The sequence below is a fragment of the Protopterus annectens genome, chromosome 2.part1, assembly GCF_019279795.1.
Source record: "Protopterus annectens isolate FY-2018-M chromosome 2.part1, PAN1.0, whole genome shotgun sequence".
NCBI lineage: Eukaryota > Metazoa > Chordata > Ceratodontiformes > Protopteridae > Protopterus > Protopterus annectens.
In genome coordinates, this window is record NC_056729.1 from 674,939,079 (window position 1) to 674,958,664 (window position 19,586).

At 39.5% G+C, this 19,586-nt stretch overlaps 1 protein-coding gene across 1 annotated transcript in view; it reads right to left on the reverse strand.

The window, feature by feature from the left end:
- Nucleotides 1–19,586, reverse strand: part of MTMR7 (myotubularin related protein 7) — a 901,754-nt gene that overhangs the window by 374,066 nt on the left and 508,102 nt on the right. Inside the window, exon 8 of the mRNA XM_044062411.1 lies at nucleotides 18,426–18,535. Within this exon, the coding sequence (XP_043918346.1) occupies nucleotides 18,426–18,535 (110 nt within the window). The remainder of the gene's footprint in view (nucleotides 1–18,425; nucleotides 18,536–19,586) is intronic.

Genomic DNA, 19,586 nt, shown 5'->3' on the forward strand with positions numbered 1-19,586 from the left:
TATCCGGATTGTGGCTATGAATTCTACCTTACACAGGAAGTTGGGGGAGCATAAATATAAATTTATTTCCATGTCATACAGTAAGTCTGCCTATAAATGTTACTCAAGTTCACACATTTTCTAGACGTGTGTGACTCAGACCAGCTTGCCTACAAATCATCACCACATTTATTGTTAATATTAACAGCTCAAACCAGTAACTAAGGACAATGATATAATCCCATCAGGTTACAACATCCTGAGATTTGACCATCTGAATAAAAAGGGTGGTGGGGTAGCAATACTGTATAAATCTGAACTACAGGTCATTACAACCAGATTTACAACCTCCCTCACCCAGTAATGCTGAATTGTTATTCTCTAAGCTCCAGATTAACACTAATAAATCATTATACATAGTTTGCTCCTATATTCCTCCAGGCAATAACATTAATACTCTTGAAAATATCCTTAGTTGGCTCTCCACATCCTTCCCACAAGAAACCATACTCCTTGGAGACTTTAACATAGACTGGAACTGCTGTACCTCTGTCAAACCAACTATTCAAATAAACCTTTATGGCTTTAATCAAACTATCACCTCCCCTACCAGAACCCATAAACCTAGCAATAAGCAAGCCACTTTAGATTGGATATTAGTTAACAGCAATCCCCTCTCTTATAAAATAGATATACTTCCTGACAATATTAGTGACCACTCCCTTACCTATATAACTAGACAAAAGACCCTTATATCCAACCAAACAATCTTTAGAACTACCCAAAACAAAAAAACTTCAACCCAGCTAGCTTCCAAGCAGAGCTCAAAGCTTGTAATTGGTCACCCCTAAAATACCTACCTCTTGACGAAGCAGTCTCTTACTTTAACACTAAATTCTTACAAATCCTAGAACACCATGCCCCCTCTCTCACGGTCAGAACTAGGAACAAACCTGTACAATGGCTCACAAAAGAAACAAGGCAAAAAATGCTTCAGAGAAATAGAATCTGGTCCAAATGGAGAAATACTAAAAACCCAACTGATCATGATACTTTTAGACAGCTGAGAAATGCTACAAAAAAATTAATACTCCAAGATAAAAAAAAACATTACCTGAAAATCCAGCAAGCCCAACATCAAAACCCACAAAAAGTCTGGACAGGTATAAATAGCCTACTCCATCCAGGTCACTCCAAAACACCTACCCCATCTAATTTGACTCAGAACACTCCCAGCCAAATTGCCAATACTTTTAACAAATTTTTCTCTGAAACAGTCCAAGCCTTAGCAAATACCTTATCTCCTGCCAGCATCTCTAACACATGCTCTCTAACCAATATACCTCCTGCCTTACAACTGCAGCCTGTTCCAACAGCTCTCGGCCATACAGTACTTCATAAACTAAAACCATGTTCACCTTCAGCTGACCTCCTTCCAGCTGCAGCTGATGTACTTGCTTACCCTATCTCCATATTAATAAATAGAACCATTACAGAAGGTTCTATCCCATCTCTCTGGAAAGTCTCGCATATTATCCCATTACATAAGGGAGGTAACTCAACTGAACTCTCTAACTTCTGTCCCATAGCTCTACTTTCTCCATTAGCAAAAATCATGGAAAGATGCATTCATCGGCAACTACTTGATCATCTCCTTCAAAATAATCTATTAGTGGACTGCCAGCATGGCTTCAGGCCATTTCATAGTACCACAACCGTGCTCCTATCCTTTTCAGATTGTATTAATAAAAATCGTAATAACAACTTGCTCTCTTCAGCTCTCTTTTTAGACCTCTCCAAAGCCTTTGATATGGTGAATCATCACCTAATGTTAGATGCACTTAAATCACTTTCAACAGACACTCAGACAATCAAATGGTTTAAGTCCTATCTAGAAAACAGACAACAAGCAGTCCTCTGGGACAATAACCTATCGACCCAGCTCCCTATCTCCCTAGGAGTCCCACAGGGCTCTATTCTGGGACCCCTCCTTTTTCCATTTTCATTAATGATCTGAAAACATCCCTTCCTCAAACCACCTTCATACAATATGCCAATGACTCTACATTAATCTGTGCTGCAGCATCTCGTGCTGAACTGCAGTCTAGCACCCAAAAAGCATTTACCATAGTTGAAAACTGGTTCTTCATAGGTTCATAGGTTTATACTAGGCTATCTGCCCTAAGGCATTTATAAGCCTAGCCCAAAGTTTTGTGGCTTACGCCACCCCTTATATGAAAAAATACTGTACCCATTAGTTTGTTGTGCCTCTGTCCAGCAGTGACACAGTGATGATTCCCGGGGTAAACCTACGATCTCCCATCCACAGATCAAGATTTCTCTTGAACAGAGCCAGCGAGGTGCTCTGCCTCACATGGACCGGGATTTTATTCCACAGCATAGGGAGTCTCTGAGTGATAAATCTATCCCTCCAGCACGTCCTATTTATATCCGTGCTAAGGTTTAAGTCGCTTGCTCTAGTGGTTTTGGTGGATTTGGATTTTTTGAGGTGGAGCATGTCCATTAATTCCGGGTTGGACATGGCCTTGTATGTCAGGCACATGTCACCTCTGAGCAGACAGTATGCGACTGAATAGAGCTAGAGTTTCTTCAATCTGGCAGCATATGACAGATTTTGGAGTCCCTTTATCCTTTTGGTGAGGAACTTTTGGGGTCTCTCCAATTGCTGCAGATGTCGGGTGAGATGCATCCCGAATGGGGCATTGTACTCGATCATTGGTCTGATAAGTGAAGAGTACAGGGGAACAATGACCTCACTAGATCTGGATGTGAATCCCTTCATGATCAGGTAGGCAAAGTAGAAGGTCTTTCTAACCACTTTAGCAACGGGAGTGTCAAAAGAAAGGCCACTGTCAACCTGGGTCCCCAGGTCTCTGATAACCTCTTCTGTGCTTAGTGGATTGCCACCTATATGGAAGCTTGGGGTTACCTTGTTTTTCCCGAAGGGTATGACTATACATTTTTTGGCGTTTAACTTCAGGCCATGGCTCTGGCACCAGCTATCTGTTTCCGTGAGTCCCTTCTGAAGGATATCCGTGTCCGATGCACTTTCCACTATGGCCCAGTTTGCAGTCGCCTGCAAACTTTGTCAGCCAAAGTCCTCCCATGTTGGCCTGTACTTCTGAGAAGTAGATGCCGAACAATAGGGGGCCAAGGACCGAGCCCTGTGGGACACCACTTGTGACCGGCTTGGAGTCAGACATAGCGCCAGCAACTCTAACCCTGTGGGTTCTGTCCTTAAGCCAGTTTGCAACCCATCTTGTGACATATGGGTTTACATTTAAGCTGGTAAGTTTTTCTACAATACCAGAGTGGGGTATTGTGTCGAAAGCCTTTGCAAGGTCAAGGTAGGCTGTATGGACTGCCTTTCCCTCATCAGTGGCCTTGGTGACTGTTTCGAAGAAGTCAACCAAGTTCAAAGGCATGATCTGCCCTTGACGGGTCCAATGTCTGCAAGTCCCCTATATCTTTGTTTATGAGCTCCATTATGATCCTCTCCATAGCTCTGCAGACTAGACTTGTTAAGCTTATGGGGCGGTAATTACCAGGGTCCGTAGAGGCACCGCCTTTGTGGAGTGGGACCACAGTTGCTGTATGCCACTCCTTGGGCACGTATCCTGTGGTAAGGCTGAGATTAAACAGCTGCCTTATGTGCAGGTTTAATTCCTCATTTAGCTCGTGTAGCACACAGCCGGGGACACCATCCAGTCCCATTGATGCTGTGTTTTTAGCTTTAGAGAGAGCAGCTTTCACCTGCGCATTTGAGATGTCTGGGAGGCTACACTCCGCTGGGATAGTTATCTCTCCTTTATGGGGGGGGGGGGAGTTTGCACAGAACCTGTCTGCTAGTATGTTGGCAATGTCTGTGGGTTCAGTGATTTTTGTATCAGTTTGGACTAATTCTGAGCATATCTGGGAGTTTCCACCCAGGTTCCTAACATAGCTGAAAAAGGTCTTATGATTGTCCTTTGAATCCATGGCAATTTTTCTCTCAAAATTGGCCTTAGTTGATTTTATGAGTGCTCGTATTTTTTTACTAATAATGATCAGGGGTGACTTCCCTTTTATGGATTTTGTTCCATCATGTAATAGCTTTCTCCTCTTATTGTAAAGTTTAACGGCTGGGGTCCACCAGACTGGACGTTTGTGGAAAGAGTCTTGGTTTTATTTGGGATTGCCTGATCCATGCAGTCCTGGAGGTGTTCATAGAAGGCATTTGCAAGGGCTTCCGCAGCTTGGGTTGTGGTTTCCACTGGCTCAGGGGCCTTGAAGGATACCACACCAGTCTTGAGTAGTGTGAAGTTTGCTTTAGAGAAGTTCTTCACTGTGGTCTTTTTGTTTGGGGTGGGGCGGATGTGGATTTCCAGTGAGATTAGTTTATGATCAGATCTCACCAATGAGGGATATACTTCCGGTGTGGAGCATTTTATCCCCATGTTTGTGATAATGAGATCTAGTATATTTTCTCCTCTCATGGGAACAGTGACTAGCTGTTCCATGGCATTTGAATTTATGAACTCCAGGAACCATTGGGCTAGAAAGTTAGGGCTTGAGTAATGTTCCCAGTCTATATTCAGGTAGTTGAAGTCACCCAATATGATGGTGTTTGGAGATACATTTATACCCTCCAGTGTCTTCAGGAAGGCTGTGTGGGGTTCCTGAGTTTGAGAGGGTGGCCTGTAGCATGCTACAATTTGTAGAGCAGTTTTACCTATGGTTAGTTGCACCTGGATGGTTTCTGAAGCTTCGTGCGTTGCCACCAACCTGGAGGTGTGGGTATCCTTTATGAACATGGATACACCCCCTCCTTTTGTGGTGTGGTCCGGGTTTTGGGGCCGGAACGCATGATACGAGGTAAAACCTAATAGTGCCAGGGTGCTCTCAGGAGCCTTGAACCAGGTTTCAGTTACAGCACAGACATTGATGTTCTCCATACTGAGAAGGGCCTCGAGTGCGTGCATTTTGAGATTTAGACTTCTGACATTGAGCAGCATTACCCTCAGTTTCTTCCCATTTTTGTTTTCTAGGGTGGTAGGTTTAGAATTTGAGCCTTGCCTAAACAAGGCACTATGGGGTGGCAAGAGCCTTAGCCAATATCCGAATCCCAGGGTGACAGGTGCACGCCGTCCCTTGCTAAGCAGTGTGGCTTGTCAAGCATGTCATCCCAGGCAGACAGACACTGGATCCCCTTTGAATGACACCAGACATTAAGCCAATTGTTAAAGCTGATCATCTTGTCTCTATATTGTGGCATCATTCTTGGTGAAGGAAGGATACTGCTCAGGGTCAGGGTCATACCTGCCTGGGCTACATAATCAGAGAGCTCCTCTATGTCTCTTTTCATGTAGTCCAGGGAGGTACGTCTCAGGTCGCTCACACCAGCATGGACAATGACTGTGTCATATTTGTACTTGCCGTGGAGTGACCCGAGTGCTTGTGTTATGTGGCGGATTCTAGCCCGATAGGCAGCTTACTGTGACCCTCTCCTTGTTCAACCTGGTGAGTGGGACATCAGTGTGTCTGACTATGGAGTCACCTATGACAAGTATGTTTGGTGTTGTATTTGGCCTTAAGGGCTGTGACTGCTTTGCACACTGATTTTGTGGTTTATGTGTTGCTTGTGGGGTGTCTTGAGGTAGCAGTTGTTTGGGTGTCTGCTTTGGAGGCCTCTGCTGTTTAGGTAAATTTTACTCAGAGCCTCCGAGTATGTCTTTGTGTGTTTATGTGTTTGATTCAGTGGTGTGGTAGCATTATGTGAGGCTGGTTTTGTGGTGTGTGTAGTTGCCTTCTCCTCCTGTCTGGTCTTGCCAGTCCTGAGTTGAGAGAGCTCAGCCTCCAGTTTGGCTAAATAGCTGCATCTCTCGCAAGTATTTGTGTTATGTGGGAGGAGGAGAGGGTTGTCTGTGTACATGAGGCAGTTATAACATTGCCTCAAGATTCCCAGATTCACCAGCTGGACCGGAGAGGAGATTGACAACTGACCTTGTCTCCTCCTAAACCCTAAAAAAACAAAACTCCTATGATTCACCCCCACCCTAAAGTCTCCCATAAATTTCTCAGTAGTTTCAAATAATGGCACTGTAATAGTACCTGAAACAACAACTAAACGTTTAGGCGTAACAATCGATCGCAATCTTAGTTTTGACTCTCACATAAACTTAACCATTAAATCAGTCAATAGAAAACTTTAACTAAACAATGGACTTGTAGAAGGAAATCCAACCAGCCGTAACTGTAAAAACAGTCTAGTCTTTAATAAATAACACAGAAAAACTCTTTTTTAGAAAATCAGTGTTTTTGTCCGATAACATCAGACTTCATCAGATACAATATCATTATACCATTATCCAATTTATATACACATCAATTAAAAACCTTCCTATTATTCAATTAAATTGACTGAAAATTAATGAATAGTACAAAAAAGTAAAGAATAAAATTCATGTTAAAGTACATAAAATTAAAAAATATATAACATTTTGCATAGATTTGTGAAAAAGAAAATACACCAAAACACATAAGTGATAAATATTAGTTATATGTAATAAATTATAAAATATTTATTACAATTTTGCTGACCTGCGTTTTAAAAGGGGTATAAGGGAAATGCTGTCATTTAAACCCAGAGGTCTATTGGCCTCCAAAAAGATTTGCCAGTAGGCCTCTCTATATGCTAACTTTGATTCCCAGGGTCCCCCCCCCCGGGATCTTTAGGTACTGTCTCAATGACAAAAAAACAAAAACTAGCTTTGCAGCATGCCAAGGAATGTCTGTATAAGGCATTACGGTTGTTTTTGTTACTAATACTATTAGTATGTTCGTATATCCTTCGATTAAATTGCCTTTCGGTTTTCCCTACATAGAAACTATCACATCCTTTACAACAAATCAAATATACCAGCCCTGAACTATTACAATTAGAGTACCCTTTAGAATATATAACTTTATTTCTTCAAATTATATTGACTTGCTCTTCTTGCATAATGTAAGAACACTGACTGCAGGTGCCACACTTATAAGTGCCCTTTCTCTTGTTAAAAAAAAACATTCCTAAAATTTGTCTGTTCCAACAAGTTAAGATTTTTCCTTTTCTAAATACTACTTTCATAGGTTTGTTCTTTAAATTAGGCAGGTCTGTGACTTCTATAAATTTTTTGTATTCATTCTCCATTATATTCTTTATTATATATGCACTACCACTAAAATTAGTTGTAAATACTCTGTTGTATCCCAAGGTGTTGTTAGTCAAATGACCATTTTGGTTCTTGAACTCAGATCCCACACCTAAAATGGGCTTGTAAATATCCTTCCTACCATTAGTGACCTCAATACAAATGTTAGATATCAGGTCAATGGGGTATCCACGTTCTAAAAACATATTTTTTAGGATGGTGCATTCATAACCATAGTCCATATCCAATGATGTCATGCGGCTAGCACTAACATATTGGCCTTTTACAATTCCCTTATTTTGAAAAAGGGGGTATGCACCTGAAAAATGAATATATGCATTAGAAAAGGTACTTTTCCTATGTATAACAGACTTAAATCTTTGTTCAAATTTACTTAATGAAACATCCAGATAGTTTACGCTATCGTGGGAAACATGGTATGTGAATCTAAGAAAATGTGTAGTAGTATTAAGATATTGAATAAATTCCTCAAAAAGTTCTAAACCTCCCACCCAAAAAATGCAGATGTCATCCAAAAATCTGGCGTACATGTTCCAGTATTTATTATACTTACTGTCTTGTACATATTTCTTTTCCCAAACTGATAGGACTATATCTGCAAAAATGGGAGCACAGCAGGCCCCCATGGCTATTCCAGTCTCCTGTTTATAAAACCCACCCTCGAAGTACATAAAATTGTTCTTGAGGACTATTTCGGCCAATTCCAGGCATAAAAAGATCTCATTTTCAGTAATGTCTGGATTTGATCCAGGGGCTGTGGAGGGCAAAGCCCCCACTTTGGTGGGCTTTAATCACTTTGTTTTGTATATGTTGCCCTAGTGACCAAGTGGTTAGTTTCCCAGTGAAAGTTTTCGCTGGTTTAAAGTTTTGCTTAAATGACGATTCAATATTCAAATCTTGATGAAATGGGATTCACTGATGTAGTGTTTCGATGATATGAAGTAGACCCATAAGACCATACTACAAAATTATTTAACATTTGAAACAAACTCCTTTCCTGATTTTACACTACCCCACCCCATAATGCGAGCTTCCAATTTGTCTGAACAGTTGCAGTGTTAGGGGAAGGACTTTAAGGTTGGCAGCAGGGGCAGTTTAGAATTAGCTTTATCAGACATTACTGAGGTGATGGGGGGAGCAAATTTCAGTGAAATCAGTTTTCAGTGTTATGGCAGGGACCCACACACACACATTTTTTTTTTGGGGGGGGCATTACCAGCTTTGACATCAAAGATCAATGTTTCCCCTAGTCTATTCTGGTATTGGTAATATCTGCTCATGGGAGAGTCATCTCTTTCTAGAGATGAATGCCTTTAAGTAACCTCCTATCCAACCAGCAGGAGTAAGAGCTGGTATCAGATTGCTAGTATCTACGCATAACTCGGGTTTAGGCTTTATTCTTCCCCTGCTGGCCAGCAGGTGTGGTGCAATGCTTGTTATACCTGGTCCCTTCAAAGATACACACACAGACTACACAATCGATCAAATTAATAAATAAATGAAGTGCAAAGTCCTTGTCTCAGGAGAAGTAAACTAAATCATCATCATATGACAGTATTCAGTTTGAGGTAATCGTTGGCAGTAAGTGAAATGTTTTGTCAGCATTTTTCTCTAAACTGCTGTGGTAATCTTAGCTTTGCCTCGTTTACTGTATCACAGAACTGAGTATCTGTACCTGACTGAGGATGTACTTCACAATATTGAACTGCAAAATGTCTATCCAAAAAGACTGAATGTTAAAACAGAAAAAAAAATAAAACTGCAACACTTTTTTTTTTTTTTGCAGGGGCCCCCACATTCACTGCTAATTATTTATACCAACGCTGACATCGCATACAAGTTGAGTAAGGACAAATCTCCACTCCCTGCTGTTCTGTGACCTCCCACACCGTGATACCAGCAAAGTCGACCAAATGATTCTGCATTCAATTCTGCTGGTATTACACATTCGATATTATGAACACTCAACAATCTAAATCACTACTTTGATGGACTAGTTCAACTGGAGTATAAACAAACAGCAAAAGCAGAAGTAATCCTTACTAGCGAGGCCATCCAACAGTACTAAAACTATGTGGGTTGTAGTTTCCCTTACCAGGTTCTCCTCAATCTGATAGTGACTGCTCACAAGTGTGTCTCCTGCTGGAGGAACTGCCTGCTATGATGTTATATGCCATCAACTGCTTTTCCAACATAAACAATAACATTTCACTCATACTTAAAGTGCTGCCATCATACTTTTCACACAGTTTACAGGTTCTGGTGCTAAATAAGGACAGTTTCAAAGGCATATGTTGCCAGAGGAAAATATGACTTGAAAAATCAGAAGTGAAATAAAAAGGAACATGCCTTATATAACTACATACCTGCCAACTGCCACAAGTAAAATCAAAAATATAGGTTCTGTGGAACCAGACAACTTAAATGAGGGTTTCCTACACAGAATTATGGAAATGATGGCTAATCAGTCCTGTTAAATACAATGTTAGCATGTGAACATTTCCCTGACCTATGGCAACAGGATGCGACAGTACCAGTTCACAGAGTAGGGGAGGAAGGTCACATCAGACACCTATAATTTAAGCCAAATCTGCCTAACCAGTACTCTTTTGTAAGACCACACAGTCATAAAGGAGCTTCTCTAAAAAAGACATGAGAACATATTTTGCTAGATATGTAACAGTATCAGTTTATGTGGGATCTTGCCTTCTGAATTGTGTGGCTTGTAACATTCTTTGAGGAGGCAACATATGCACTTGAAGGGCTGACATTGCATAATGCCTATCTTGACCTTTATAAGGCATACAACACAATCTCATACAAGGAGATAACTGACAAATTAATAGCATTAAATGTTAGTTTGTACATAATTCAGTAGGCAAAATAATGGGTAAGCAAGAGGATCCAAGTCAGGGTGGAGGTTTGCCTATTTATTTCAAAAGTGGTGACCAGTGGTGTCTCATAAAGCTCTGCCTGGAGTTAGTACTTTGAAATGTAAAAGTGGGGAATGGACAATAGATAAGCAAATATGCTGATAAACATAAAATGAGTAACACAATTGCTTCAATACAAGATGCGAGAGTTCTCCAAAGTTGTCTAAAAAAAAAATCACACCTTGTGCTGTAGTAATGACCTGATTTTTAGTATTAGTAAATATACCATCATGAGACTTGGTGAAAAGAATATAAATAATGATTATAAAATGAAGGGTAAAATCATAAAGTAATGACACTATCATTAAATGTCTAAGGACAAAGGCAGACAACAAGATCAACTATCACCAGTGTGTATCTACCAAAAGTCAGGTAGGCATATACTGTAGCCCATCTATTTGTAAAGAGCAGGTTTAGTTATTCAGGGATAATCAATGCTGCACTTCATACCTCACTAATCTGATGCGTTATGGGGCACAGTACTGCATTTTGCAGCCTTCAAACAATCCATCTCAAAGAACTTCAAAATATATGATCCCTTACTAAAAAAAAAAAAAAAAAAAACATGGCTGAAAAATCTGAACTATTAAAAACACTTTGGGAGTTGTCATCATTCTGTGTTTCTTACAGGTTACTTAAAGGCAATCTCTCCGAGGTCTGTAAGATGGTGTCTGACCCATTCCTATCTGAAAGTCAATGCCTGCAATGCACTGCTGGAACAGCTAACAGACTTGATAACGTAGGTTAGCAAAATAAAGGTTAATAAGACAAAGCGTTCAAGATTACTGAGCAAATTTTCCTTGGTGTTACAAGAAGTGACTCATTAACACTCTTCCAACACAACCTTGCTTAATGTATTGAAGGCAGAAAATATCAAAAAGGGGTTGTGCCAATCAAGCTTCTTGAAGCCTACTAGGTTGTAAGGTTGACAGACAAAGCCATGAATATGTACATCCTGTATGTGATGTTTTGAAATGGTCTGAAGAGCAGTAAAACAGGATTTTTAGATGACTAAGGAAAGATCACAGTTTTCAAAGTGAGGAATTTAATAATATACACCCAAACATCTCTACTTATGTCCTAATTAATGAACAGGAGGCATTAAACAAATGGTTCTGTAGAGTAAAAGACAGCAACCTCAAATGTCTCTGCCAGCTTAGTTAAAAACACATGGCAAAGACGACAACATTTAGAGTAAGAGAAAATACAAGACAACTGGGATAATGCTTTGGTACTGAACACCTGCCGAGGCTAGGACAGTTCTACCATAGGCTAGATGCCATTATGCCATCACTGCCCTCAATTTCATTCTCATCAAAAAGTAGTCTGAACAGGTTCAAGTAGTCTAGCAATTCAAGGTTAATTTCAGGGTTCTCTGTGAATTCAAAGTGATCTAAATAAACAGACACCAGAGGTATGTTTTTTTCAGGGGGTCACAGCCTTTCACTCTGTAGGAACACTTGCTCTGGCATCATCACCCAACACCTGCAGCAGTACTGATCTGTTTCACATTGACTTACTGTTTCCTCCAGTGCCTATGTCTGGCATCACAGAAGAGGTTTCACTTGGTGTTTTTAATCTCTAAAGGCTTTTTTTTTTCCTCCTCTACCTAGCAAATATAAAACATTTTCCTATCACACTTGAGCAAGTTTGCCTGTCAATCATGTCATCACAGGGTGGTACCAATAATTTCATCTTTTTTGAGGGGAAATATTTCAGACAACAGAAAGGAGTGGCTATGGGGGCTGCATGCACCCCCCCCCCAACAAACTCAAATTTAGTTATGTATACATAAGACAGGCATTTTATACTGGATTCCAAATTCAGAAACTGTTGGAAGGTTTATTTTAGACATCTGGATAATATTTTTATTTTATGGACATCCTCAGAGCAGAAATTACAGAATTTCTCCACTATATAAACAACACTACTCAATTTTTTAAGTTTACCCATCGACAAACTCTGCAAGCAGTTAATTATTTAGATGCGAGTTTAACTAAAAACTTGGACTCCAACTGTTTTGAATCAACTATTTTCAGGAAGGAGACTTTCTGTAACAGTTATTTGCAATACAACAGTTGCCGCCCTTTTCATACAAAGAACATATTCAAAAGTAAGTTCATCAGAGCAGCCGGAATGTGTTCAAATATCAGTTTATTTGAGAGGGTAATGGAAAAGATTATTTTTATGTTCCTGGAAAGGGGCTATCCCAAACAATTATTGTACAACGTAGCAAAGGAAGTACACAAAGAATGGGATAAGAAATATCGATCCTTACTGGGTTCAGATTACAGCAGGGACTGCTCTATACAGGATGGCAATGGAACACAAACTGGCTGTTCTTATACCAATTCTCTCATTAACACGACAACATGGCTAAAAATATTAATTACCAAAAATAACTGGAATATTTTAAATATATACCACACTTATGGAGACAATTGGTAAAGCAGCCTTCATTACCTACAAGACAGGTAAAAACTTGAAAATATTAGTGGAAAGAAGCACTAGTATCAGAGACACCACACACAAAGGAGGAACCTACCCCTTCGGTGCTTGTAACCAGTGCCATTTTATTTTAAAAGTGGATAACATTAATAACAGAAATATACAGATTAGTTTAGTATAAGGGAACTGTGGAATTAAAGGAGTCAATTTACATCGCAGTCTGCACTGCCTGTCAGAATTTGTATGTTGGCAAGACTGAGAAATAGTTATGATCTTATGACAGAAAATACTAACAGTTCTTTGTTTAAACATACTCATTCTTGCAAGGGTTTCAAAAAATTCCTTTTTGGCATTTTGGAAATAGTGACTTACAATGAAAGAGGGGGATCTTGGTGAACATATTTATAATTCATGGAGATGATTTGACAGTTCAGATTAAATGCCACTAACTGCCCAGGTTTAAATAAACAGAATTCTAGTATTCCAGCTTTAGAAATGAAAGCAGAGTGTTTATGACATTATCTTCAGAATGCACCTACTAAAACTTTAATATGTGCATGTTTTATACTTTTAAACACATTTACGATACTTGTGCTGACTTTTTATTTTTAAATAATTATTGCTTATTTTAAAATATTGTTTAAAACATTTTTTATATTTGTATAATTTTTCAAAAGGTATATATGTATTTGCCTTTGAGGTAGTACTTTGTGTCTGTCTTTTTAAATGAAAAGTTTTCAATACGAATGGTCTTTAAAAGAATGTAATTAAACTAAATTGGTATGGACCACTAAACAATTGTACTTGTGTGTAATATAAAACAAGTTGTATCTTGGGTAAATAGTTCTGATGAAGTCCTTTACACAGCTAAATAAGGATGAAAGCACTTAATGTATGTACCTGACTTTATTATATTAAAATTGTTTTTATACGAGCAGTATTGGTTATTTTAATTTCATCTTTATTTTGGAGCTGACTACAGAGGTATTTGCACTGACGGAGTACTACATGAGTTGTTTTCTGGTTATTTGTGGTGGATATTAGCTGCACGGACGTACGGCCTGTTTTCTTGTTTATGGGTATACTGCACCCAGGAACAAGATGGGTCACTGTTTTCTAGTCCTTTACTGCAGAACCTGCATTTGTCTGCATCTTCCATTTTCCTATTATTTGTACATCAAGGTGTATGTTGTCTGCTATCCTGAGCGGTCATTACTAGCCTTCTACCTTCTGGCTTAAACCAGCTGTGCATTAAATCTTGATTAGCATGTGGCTATTCCAGGAGTTCTTTATATTCACCACAATAACTGTGGCCTTTCCAGTCTTCTTTCCTTTTCTTCTGGTCCTGTTCTTTCTAGTCTTTCATTTTTTGGAACTTTACGTTGCAGCCTGACTTTTGTTTACTTCTGGTTTAATTTCCATTCCCACTCCTTTCCAAAATGCTTCTATTAATCTGAGCAAAGATGCTATAACAAACTTGTTTTCATCACGGTTTAAAACTTTCACTGTTTGGATTTGATGATGTCAACAAATATGTATGCAGTCTTATGACTGCAGAGCTATATATATATACATATGGTCAGTTTTGAGGGTGTCCCTACGGTATTTGAACATATGGGTATATCGTTCTGACGTGCACTGATTTTTATGTATTACTTGATAAGCATGAAGCACTTTTCATGTTTTCTTGTCTAACTAACCCAGTGCTGTTTTGGGGCAGTCATTCACACCAAAGCTCCAAGTCAAAACAGGAAGAACAAGCTAATTTAGATCTTCAGCTTTACTCCTAGATGTCAAGGTAGTTTTCAATATATGTAAAGGCATATTTGCTGAGGCGCTAGAGAGACATCATTATTTGATACGTTTTATGCTTGTTATTTTAATTAAAGTTTTTTTTGACTGGCCGTGTCTTTCGTGGTTGCTATCGTGGATCTTTGCTTTCTGTGGTGGTATAACAGTTTTCAATATTTGCTTTAATCTTCTAAAGTATTCCTCTTCATACTTCATTCTCATCGGCTCATGTTTTATTGCTGACCCATCATCTCTTCGCAAACATTTACATTCGCCCTCCTGTTCAGGTTCCTTTATATCACATCCCTGTCCGTGGCTGATATTTTCTTGGTGCTTCAGCTTTTCTGATATAAATGTTGCTTTCGCACATTTACCAAGACCAAATTTTATTTTTATTTCATGGCAGTAAGTTTTAATCATTTGTAGTTGTGCTTCTGGGTGTCTGTCTGATGAGGTGTATAATTTTAAATCATTTACAAAAGGTAGCTAAGATAACTTCCAAAAACTAATTTTGTCCAAAGATTAGCTATAATCATACAAATAATTAACATGCTAGTTAAAGGATGAAAGTAATACTGATTAAATAGCACCCCCCCCCCAAGGCTAGTTGCCTAAATAATCCATAACTTGCAATAAATAAATTGCAATAAATGACACTCAACAAGCATGAAACAGAGCAACGTTCATTGATTTCCAGCCAACTATCAGCATTCAATACAATTTGCCATAATAATTCTTTTCTTTCCATGTACAGAGTCCACGGACCACCCCTCCTACCCTCTTCAACTTTATCAACAACCATTTACTTAGGTGACTAGCCTTGGGGGATGCTATTTAATCAGTATCACTTTCATCCTTTAACTAACCCTGTTCATCAGAATCCTTTTATATACCAATTTAGTACTTACATTTGTTATGTTGGAACGTAATGTGTGCTTTTTAATATGAATGAAAAGAAGGGGTGTTGTCTGGTTTAACCAGTCGGAACATTTTTTGCTGCTATTTAAACTGAGGTATTTTTTTTAGCAGTTATCTGAGGAAGTTCCACAACTGTATGAATGAAAGCGCTTATGCTTACTGGAGTATGTGATTTTAATAGTTTAATACATCAAATAAAACATTTGGAATATAAGGTGCCGACATTTCCTCTTCCTGCATTGTTCCTACACTGTCATGGTTTGTGTATTCTTTAGTTGGTCTTTTTGCAATTTTTTTGCTCATTTTTTTCTAAGCATGCCTTGTTGATGCAGTGAGGAGCCAGTCATCTAAATAAGGACATACCCTGAATACATGCAGTCTTAGGCTGCTACCACTGCCATGCATTTGGTGAACACCCTGGGGGCTGGGTTGAGACAGAAGTGCAGGGCTTTGAACTGATAATGGCTGGCTCCCAGCTGGAACTGTAGGTATCTTCAAGAACATCTGTTCATTTTGATGTGATAGCATGTGTCCTGAAGATCTACAGATCGCATCCAGTCGTCCTTCTGTAACAGAGTCAGAACGGACCGAACCATGATCATCTGGAACTTGGTTCAGATAACCGAGATCCAGGATAGGTTTCAGGTCCCCTGTTTTCTTTGGCACTAAAAAGAACGTTCAGTAAAAAACAGATCCTCTTTGGTCTGGTGGGACCTCTTGGATGACTCTCTTGTCTAGCAGCTTTTGAAGTTCCACAGCTGCTAACTCCCACTTACTGGGTGGAACATCGGGAAGATATTTTCTTTTCATTGAGGGAAATTACAAAAAGGAATGAAATATCCTCTGGATACAATTCTTTGCATCCATGTATCTTTTGTGATGGCTTCCCAGGCTTTTGGGTGCAAAAACACTTGCCCCCAGACTGTCTCCAGAGAACAGTTAGGCAATCCTTCAGGAGCACTGAAAGGGTCTGTCCTAGAAGGAATCTCAGAACCCTTGGTTTTGTGGACCCCCTCTGCCACGTGGGCAGCATCTTCCATTGTTATTATTTCCCCCTCTGCCTCTGGGAGGAATAAAATCTCTGATTCTTGAAAAGGTCCTTGAGATTTCCTGAACCACATCTTACCACTGCTTTGATTTCTATAAAAAGGTCCTTGTGGGTTAGAAAAATGGATTCCCACAGCAGACAAGGTCTTTCAATCTTTCTCTCTGTGGGAAAGTGTCTCTAACGGTGAGCTCAGACACAGATGAGTCTTCAAATTGAGCATTGATGAATGATGCTTTAAAGGGCTCCACAAAGTCACAAAATCACATCCAGGCCTATCTCCTAATGGCTATGCCTGGACCCACGGCCCATGAGGAACCTTCAGCTGCATGACAGATTAACCTCATGGATGCATTTGATATAGATTGCAGGATGCCCAATCACAAGCAATAAGTCTTTTCTTCCTCTGCCAATATGGACCAGGGGTAGAGTTAGAGTTCCTTAGTTAAGTCCCTCTGTAATCTAGTGAAATGTGCCAGGTAGTTTAACGACAATAAGGCAAAGGTCACTGAGGCATAAAATGTACCTCCTGTATCTGTCCAACACCCTACATCTCTATTAGGGGGATGGACAGAGGAGCTCTCTTTGGCCAGCTCCTTTTTGGTTGATGCCGCAACAACCATGGTATCTGCAGGGATTCCCTTACTCCAATATGGTCTGTCTTTAGGTGCTCCAAGAATCTTATCCGGATACCTGGGAATCTGTTCTCCGGTGTCTGGTTCCTTCCATGTCTGGCAGGAGACTTGATCTAGAAACTCATCCACTGGGGGGGGTAACAAAAGATGAAGATGGGCCAGACCTGAAGGCTTTTAGGAACACAGACTCCTCCTGGAAAGGGGTTTGGGAAGACCAACAACCTTTTTGGTGTAGGATTTCTAGAAAGTCTCCAAAGGAGACGTCTTCTGGTGGAGATCTAGGGGACCCTTCCTCTTCATCAAAACTGGTATCTTCCATCAAAGATTCCTGAGGGGAATCTAAATGCCTCCTTTTGTACAACATATTTCAGGGGACCTCTTCAGTGGGGTGCTCTGGAGATGTATCAGAAGAGGTGGGAAGTTCCCCAACTGGAATTGCCTGGAAGCTTTCACTGGGTGGCTGTCACTGTGGTATAGGATGAAGAAAAAACTCAGAAACAGTATCTGAAGAGGGACTGGATCCAAAGAGGTAACAGTCAAGACAGCTCTTCAGGTGACAGAAGCCCCTCTTCACCATCTCAAAGGCAGAGGGACCAGGAGAAGCCAAGGCCATCTAACTGGAACCAAATCTCTCAGATCAGATCTCCGAAACAGAAAGTTAGATTAGAGAAGGAGTAATTACGATAAGTGAGGGAGGTTTAAGGGTCATGGATTCAATTGGAGATGGGGACAGAAAGACCCCCATCTGTAAATGTGCAATACTGAGCATACAAAAGCAGTGCCATTAATACCAATTCAACTAGCACAGCAACACTGAATGGTGGAAAAACTGCACACTGCAATGGGAAGATCAACACTCCCTTGAAGCTGACTGGCCATGGAGTTTATTTACCCCTTGCACATGGAAGTGGCAAGCTTTACTCCCACACCTACAGACACAGAGATACATATACACAAGCCACACATTCAAACAAACTTTTTCGCAAAAGTGTTTTGAAGTTGCGCAAATGCTGGTTTGCAATGCTGTTTTTCATTCAAAAATATCAAGACTATATTTGCAGTTGCTTCTGTCATGCTTACATTATTACATCTGACAGACTACATTTGTACTTTAAAAACATGAGAATTATGTTGATATATATTCCGCAACTAAACCTTCTGAGAGAGATATTCAGCTGCTAGTACTGGCGAATTAGAATTTACATTCTTAACAGAAATCCATTACCACATTTATTGTGTTAAAAAATAAGTGTCTTCTAAGCAATGACAGGAAAATGTCATCTGTCCTTTCCACATTCCCAGTGGATCCTTAACAGTGTCAGAAAATGTGTCTATATACTGTACACATTACAATATTTAGAAAGACTGTACATACACATGCTGGAATATCTAAGATGGAAAGATTAAGACAGCTAAATACATACACCATATATGTTATGAGGAAGATATTGCTCAGAAGTACCTTTGCAATAAAAATCCCTGCATCTAAGATGGATTTGATGTGTTTAAGCCAGCCAGAGTTTTCAAGACCCCATTGAAAATCATTCATCGAAGGGGACCGAAGCTCACATACTGAAAGATAAGTCAAAAAACGTGTTATATATTGCTACAGTGTAATCTTTAAATTAGTCCTGATAAATTACAGTTTCAGCAAATCATACAGTAATAACATTCTAATAACCAGTCCTAATAACCATTACATTCTGGCATTCAAAAATGAGCAGTAGGCAAGAATAAATGTATGCTGTGCCTTCAAATGAGTAAGCCTAACAAAATCCAGAAACCCTTGATGCAAGTTGGGAGGGTATTTACATTTACTCTAAAAAAAGTTCAAAGAGAAGTTAAAAATTTCACCAAAGAAGTGTTTTTCAGATGAACATTTCCAAACAGGCTTAAAGTGGAGGCCTAAAGGAACTGGCAGATACACACAGCACAGCAATTACTTTAACCAGAGCTCAAGAAAAGGAGGATTTTTTTTTCTTATTAGCTGGAAACAAATGTTGCTCCTTTCTGGAAATGTGAATGCCAAATGAAATCTGCAATGTTCTAGAAGTATCCATATATACAATATGAAAAATGCCACCCTCTAATGGTAGATGGACAACCGATCAAGAGAAATCCTGGCAACACACAGCTTAGAAGCTATCTGTGCTGCTATCAAAAGAAATTAAAAGTACTTCATGTTCAAATGTTTTGTTAGGGATGGTATAATAACTAAAAAGTCCTAAAATGACATCCTTTCTTTCAGCCAGTATTTGCCTGTATTTGGAGATCTGGTTAAGTCAGGTTTCTTGCTGCCATTTATGGCAGCAGCCTTTAAACTTCATTTTAAATCTAAAACCTAAATTGAAAGAAAAAGGCTTGATTTGCTTTTTCTTCTTCTACAGAACGAGAACAAAAAAAGAACACTTAGATAACGTGTTCTTATCTTGGACCTTCACCCTGTTTCAGTATGTATGCTTTGATGTTCTATTCAAGGGCTGCTTCTGTTCTCACATTACAATGACCTCAGATAACACTGTGTGGATACAGATACCATCTACCATGCAAACAACGTAGTACTCCTTGCTTTGATACTGATACATGCATGACTCAAAACTCGCTTCAGAATGGTTTTACCTCA